The sequence below is a fragment of the Nannobrachium achirus genome, assembly GCF_963921795.1.
Source record: "Nannobrachium achirus genome assembly, chromosome: 16".
Taxonomy (NCBI): domain Eukaryota; kingdom Metazoa; phylum Chordata; class Actinopteri; order Myctophiformes; family Myctophidae; genus Nannobrachium; species Nannobrachium achirus.
Genome location: NC_137823.1, coordinates 14,268,540 through 14,274,691, shown reverse-complemented (window position 1 = coordinate 14,274,691; position 6,152 = coordinate 14,268,540). Strand labels below are relative to the sequence as shown.

The 6,152-nt window shown below is 42.1% G+C and overlaps 1 protein-coding gene across 1 annotated transcript; it reads left to right on the top strand.

The window, feature by feature from the left end:
- Positions 1 to 3,558: 3,558 nt before the first annotated feature.
- On the top strand, positions 3,559 to 4,995 carry LOC308300813 (nuclear factor 7, ovary-like; the record flags this gene model as incomplete). The annotated part of the gene is made up of 2 exons (XM_080744712.1): positions 3,559 to 4,386; positions 4,429 to 4,995. 2 exons carry the CDS (start codon positions 3,559 to 3,561, stop codon positions 4,993 to 4,995), a joined length of 1,395 nt encoding a protein of 464 aa, XP_080600838.1.
- Between the last annotated feature and the right edge of the window lie 1,157 nt (positions 4,996 to 6,152).

Genomic DNA, 6,152 nt, shown 5'->3' with positions numbered 1-6,152 from the left:
CTGGAAATATTTAGAAATGAGAAAATCCGTTTTCCAGGCCTGGAAAAGTAGTGGAATTCATGAAATGTTTTGGAAAATAGCAAAAGTAGCAGATCTACAAGCTCTAAACATGTAGCAAAGCAATGCGTTTAGAGCTTGTAGATCCGCTACTTTTGTTAGCTACGCTGTAGTATGTAGTGATTCTCAAATGTTTTATTTTCAAGGAACATCATAAACTCAGACTGAGTGTACAAATGGAACCAACAAGTAGGTTGGGACTGGCTTATTGTCGGTATCAGCCGGTAACACGTTGTAATTATTATGCTAGACCCATGGGAGATGGATTGCTGAGGTGGAGCGCCACAAATACCATCAGCTCCCAGTACTTGCCACACGACTTGCTGCAACCAAGCCATGCTACTCGAAAAAATAACAGCATACCCCTTAAATGGCAAGTTCACCTCTGGTGGTCATATGATGCAGCATGGTGACTCATATGATGTAAAATGCATCATCATTCATGCTGAAATACTAAAATATCTCAAAACACAGATTGAACACAAAACAAATAACTCGGGATCGTGTTGATCGTGTCCCAAACAACAATAAAATAAGATCTGGTTGTCCCAGAGGTGAACTTGCCCTTTAAGTTGGTTCCACTCTTAAGGCCCATTCCCACTGGGCCAGATAAACATGAAAACATATCTGTCTCCGTTCAAGTGGATGGTTAGATACAGTTACAAGATATTTTGTATCTGTATCGTACCATCCACTTGAATACTTGAATGGAGACAAGATATGTTTTATCTGTTTATCTGGCCCAGTGGGAATGGGCCTTTAGAGTTACAAAACTGCTATGTTCATTCAGAGCTATCTCTTTATGTGTTTCTGGTAATATTATTGTCCACTCATTTTGTATGTGGCAAAAATGAATAATATCTGCCACAAGCCAGCATGACCCCTGTTCTGTAAAGTCTGCCCATTCTAAATGATCCTTTGAGAAACGTAAATCTGCACAGATTAGTTTTAGTTTAGTTCAATTTATTTCGGTCCCATTTCATACAACCAATACAGTACTTCAAAGCTGGTCAGAAAAGGTATAGGCAGAACTTACCGAAGCTTATAGGCCTATTGCCTACCCCAAATATCAAATATCACATATTTGATTTGACAAGACTGAAAGAAAAAAAAACTATTGAAGCATTTGCTAATCCAAAGAAAGGGGGAATAAAATAGAACAACACAAGCTAGTTCAATGCTGTAACACAGTGGTTCAACCTTTTCAGGCCACAACCCCAAAAAGAATCATATTTTAACCCTGATGAGCACTAAGTTTTGAGGCATTATATTTTGTATAACACGGTTCTATTGTGAAAATAGCAGATCTATGTGCTCACAATGTCTGCCTCTAATATTTGACAATTTGGCCAATTTTTCATTTTAGAGGTAGGCCTATGGAAAAGTAATATAAAACTTTATGTTTTGTTTACTGTTGAGTGAGAAAACAATGTTTACTGTTGAGTGAGAAAACAATGTTGCTCATTAAGTTAATCATCTGGGGACCAGCCAAAATGATTTGTAACCACAGGTTGAGAACCACTGTTCCAGATCCTGAACAATGAGAAAGCTGTGACACTTTCACAGATCCCCTCACCCACTTGTGAACACACGGCACAACTTGACGGGCGTCAGTGATGTTTTCATTGTGTCAGGTTGGAATCACAGCCATCTTCCAAGACTTCCTCGTTAAAATAAAAGGCCTGTTGTTCACTTCAACGGAAAACAGAAGTATTGCAGCTACAAACAGGTGTGTCTGCCCTGCTCTCACACACGCACACACAACTGCCTCTATCATGAAGACATGAATCAATGTTCATTTCCTTGTTTCGGTCACTCAGCCTTTTTGTCAGACTGAGATTCAGTCAAGACTTTGACGCGAAATAAACTGCAAATATTAATCAATCAATCCATAGATCAATTGACAGGCTGATCAATAATTGGACATCCTTGAAGATCGTCTGCGAGACAGACGATATCCACTGAGGTAAGAACAGACAGATTATAAATGCTATTAAAACTAAAAGACAAAACAACAAAAACATGTTACTACAAATAGTATTACTAGCCAATGCAATCTATAGCAGTGGTTCTCAACCTTTTCAGGCCGCGACCCCCCACATAATCATATTTTAACTGGGGACCCCCACCCATCCTGACGAGTTGAGGCATTACATTTTGTACAGTATAACATGGTTATAACACAGCGTTGTGAACATGTAGATCGGTTATTTTCACAATTCAGCCTATTAAAAAAGTTCTTAAATTGCCACTTTAGAAATGTGCAGATACCCTCTACACTTAAACTTTATGTTGGTTTGTTTACTGTTGAGAGAGAAAACAATATGTTGCACATTAAGTTAATCATCTGGGGACCCCCCAAAATAATTTGGGGACTACTCTGGGGGTTCCGACCCACAGGTTGAGAAACACTGTTTACCTTTATTGTAACTGGAGCCTACAGTAGATTAAATGTAAACTAATTCAACAACACTACTACAACTACTGTACATGAGACTAGCTGCTGTTGGTATTAACTGTTAAATGCTAAATGTATAACAGTATTGATAATATTAGCATTAATGTTGTGTATTTTATAAATTGACGTAAACAAACACACTATATAAAATAAGCCCGAGGATACAGTAATTCTCAAACTTTTTGACTCGGGTCATCCTTTTAAATAACGTTTTCATCCACATCCTTGAATTATGCTGTTAAACTTTTAGAATCTTATGTCATACTATACACTGCGTAAATATGCAAATATTTAAGATACAGTAGGTCACAGAGGAATACTTTTATTTCCATCAGAACTGGAAATAACCTTTATACTTGGCGTTTAACTACTTGAACCCCAGCGTCCCTATTCTGGGGGGAAACGTTCACCAAACAGCTGATCTACAAGCTCACAACGTGACGCATTGTGAGCTTGTAGATCTGCTATATTTGGTGAAGAGAGTTGGAGTAGATAGAGAATAGAACTCGTCATGTACAGTGTGAATCAGATCTGTTTTACTAAGCTTAGCCATAGAGGGTCTAGGTGGTTTAACTGAAGTGATAGGCCTATTTATGAATTCCAAATATTGTCAAAGTATTCTGAGGCACCCCTGGACTGGCGTCAAGGCACCCACTTTCAGAAACCCTGAACTTTAATCCCACTTGGAAGTATTTCCTTTGATAAAAAGGAGTTATTTAACATGATACCAATTCTGAGAATCATTCAAGTCCAGTGCAAAGCTCCATTTGACTGGAACAATATTCCTCTTTACAATAAAAAAGAAAATACCTTACATCCATTTTGACCCAGCACGAACAACCCATCAGTGTGTTTACAGAAAGTTGAAGCATTACTATCTCTATCAATAGTACAGCAAGTGCTGACAAGAGTGGCCACTACATTAATGCTACCGCACACTATTAATGTTGCTACTGATTATGTTATTATTGTCGTTGTTTTCTCTTCTAGTATTCTCAGTGTAACAGCCTCAGATCAGAAGAGCGTGACAGCAGACACAAGAAATGGCCTCAGGTCTGGCCCGTCGGGAAGAGGAGCTCACCTGTGTCGTGTGCCAAGACATCTTCAAACATCCCGTCCTGCTGTCGTGCATGCACAGCTTCTGCAAAGACTGTCTGCAGGAATGGTGGAAGTCCAAGCCGACCATGGAGTGTCCCGTTTGTAACAAAAGGTCCTCCAGCGACCAACCCGCTACAAACTTCGCGGTGATGAACCTGTGCGAGGACTTCTTGGAGGAGAACCCCTCCCAGGACGCCGCGTCGCCGGCCTCCGACCTCGGCTGCTCCGTGCACGGGGAGAAGCTCTCGTTCTTCTGTGTGGACGATGTGCAGCCGGTGTGCCCCGCGTGTCGCGGTTCGGAAGAACACGCCGGACACGAGTTCCTGCCCGTGGACGAAGCGTCGGGGCGTTGCAAACAGAACGTCCGGGAGTCGTTGCAGCCTTTGAAGGAGAAACTGGTGGTCTTTGATGAAGTTAAAGCGAATTACGACCGAACAGAAAGCCACGTCAAGGTTCAGGCCCGGAACACGGAGACGCGGATCAAGGAACAGTTTGAGAAACTTCATCGGTACCTGCAAGGGCAAGAGGAGGCCAGGATCTCTGCTCTGAGGGGGGAAGAGGCACAGAAGAGTCAGGATATAAAGGAGAGGATTGAGGAGCTGAACAGAGACATGGTGACCCTCTCAGACGCAATCCGAGCCGCCGAGGGCCAGCTGAGAGCAGACGACTACATCTCGTTCCTGAAGAACTACAAGACCACGACGGAAAGACTCCAAATCACCCTGCACTCCCTGGAGGAGCCACAGCCGGTCCCGGGAGCACTCATAGACGAGGTCAAACACCTGGGCAACCTGGCCTTCAGAGTCTGGGACAAGATGAAGGACATAGTCTCCTACACCCCCGTTATCCTGGACCCCAACACCGCATGTCCGGGACTCGTCCTGTCCGACGACCTGACCAGCGTGAGATACGGAGACGACGCACGACAGCGACAGCAGCTCCCCGACAACCCGGAGAGGTTCGACGTCTACGCGAGGGTCCTGGGCTCCGAGGGCTTCGAGTCGGGGATCCACAGCTGGGACGTGGAGGTGGGACACAACAGACACTGGTCGCTGGGCGTTTTGGCCGAGTCGTTCCAGAGGAAAGGGAAGACGGGGAGCGGATACTGCATGTTGTATTTCAGCAGGGGCAAATATCAGGCGTTCTCCTCGTCGGGGGCCGGCGCCGACCTGTCCATGCAGCGGATGCCCCAGAGGATCAGAGTCCACCTGGACTGGGACGGAGGAAAGCTGTCCTTCTCCGACCCCGATTCGGACACGCACCTGTACACCTTCACGCACACCTTCACCGAGAGGCTGTTCCCGTACATCTACAGCGGTCGCCATGGCGGTGGTGAGGCTCTGAAGGTTTTGCCTGGGAAGATCATGAAAATCTTTCTTTGATTTTTTTATTTTTTTATTTATTTTTGCTAAGCTCCAACATCTGTCTTTGTCCGTGACGTGGAATGCCCTTTGTTGGCAACGGGGCGCTGTCTTTGGGCTACAATTGGAACCAATTTTAACACCACTTTACCATACCATTTTAAACGTCACATTTAAAACATCTGGAGATACATTTAAGAATGTAAAAATCACACCTAGTGTGAAGTGAGCGGTGCTATTTATGATTGTCTGTGGCAGGCTATCAATTATACATTTGAATTAACTGTGATTATGAGTGTATCATCCAGTTTTGAATAGCTGGTATTACAGACAGACAGACAGACAGACAGACAGACAGACAGACAGACAGATAATTGACCACATGTTTTAATTTGTACATGTGTAAGTCAGTTTTGAATTACATTAGTATAATCATAATGTGATTAACATGGTTTTATTTCACAGTGTAACACTCAGTTTCTAATCAAATTCGTATAACCATAAATTGGCATCATAAAATGATTTGATATTTATTGATTGATTTAAAAGAAAACAAGCTTTTATCTGTATCATATCATTCAGGTTGGAATGCATATTTTGGTTATGAGATTAAATATTACTAGATAAATCACAAAGCTCATGGTGGTTTGACCTCCATCGTTGTCCATATTTGTCGGACTTCCTGTTCCATCTTGGTCATCTAGTATTTATTTATTTGTTTGTTTTAACATAATATTCTGTGTGCTTCATGTAAGTGAAAATAATTCTGAAGTTCTGTTGTATTGTGTCAAAGTGTGAGTGATTCTGAGTCTAACAAACAACGATAGTATTTTTTAGGGATTTTGAAGGTAAAACAGAAATATAAGCCAGATTTAGTCACTTTTTACTATATTTAGGACCAAATTGATGAATCGGGCCAGGCCCAATGTTTCTATGAACACAATACTGATCCATATCGTCAGCATGTGCACACACACAACATTATTTTAAGCTTAGAACCAAGCCATCCGTTCAGTGAATCATGACCATGAAACCTTTGATTCAGTGAAAAAAAAAGGGGGGGGGGGGGAATGCTAAGCAAATACTAAATGTAATTTAGTATAGGCCTATCAAATAATTAAATATTCAAATGTCTTTTTCACAGGATCTTTTTTTTTCATACATATGATTCTTGGGAT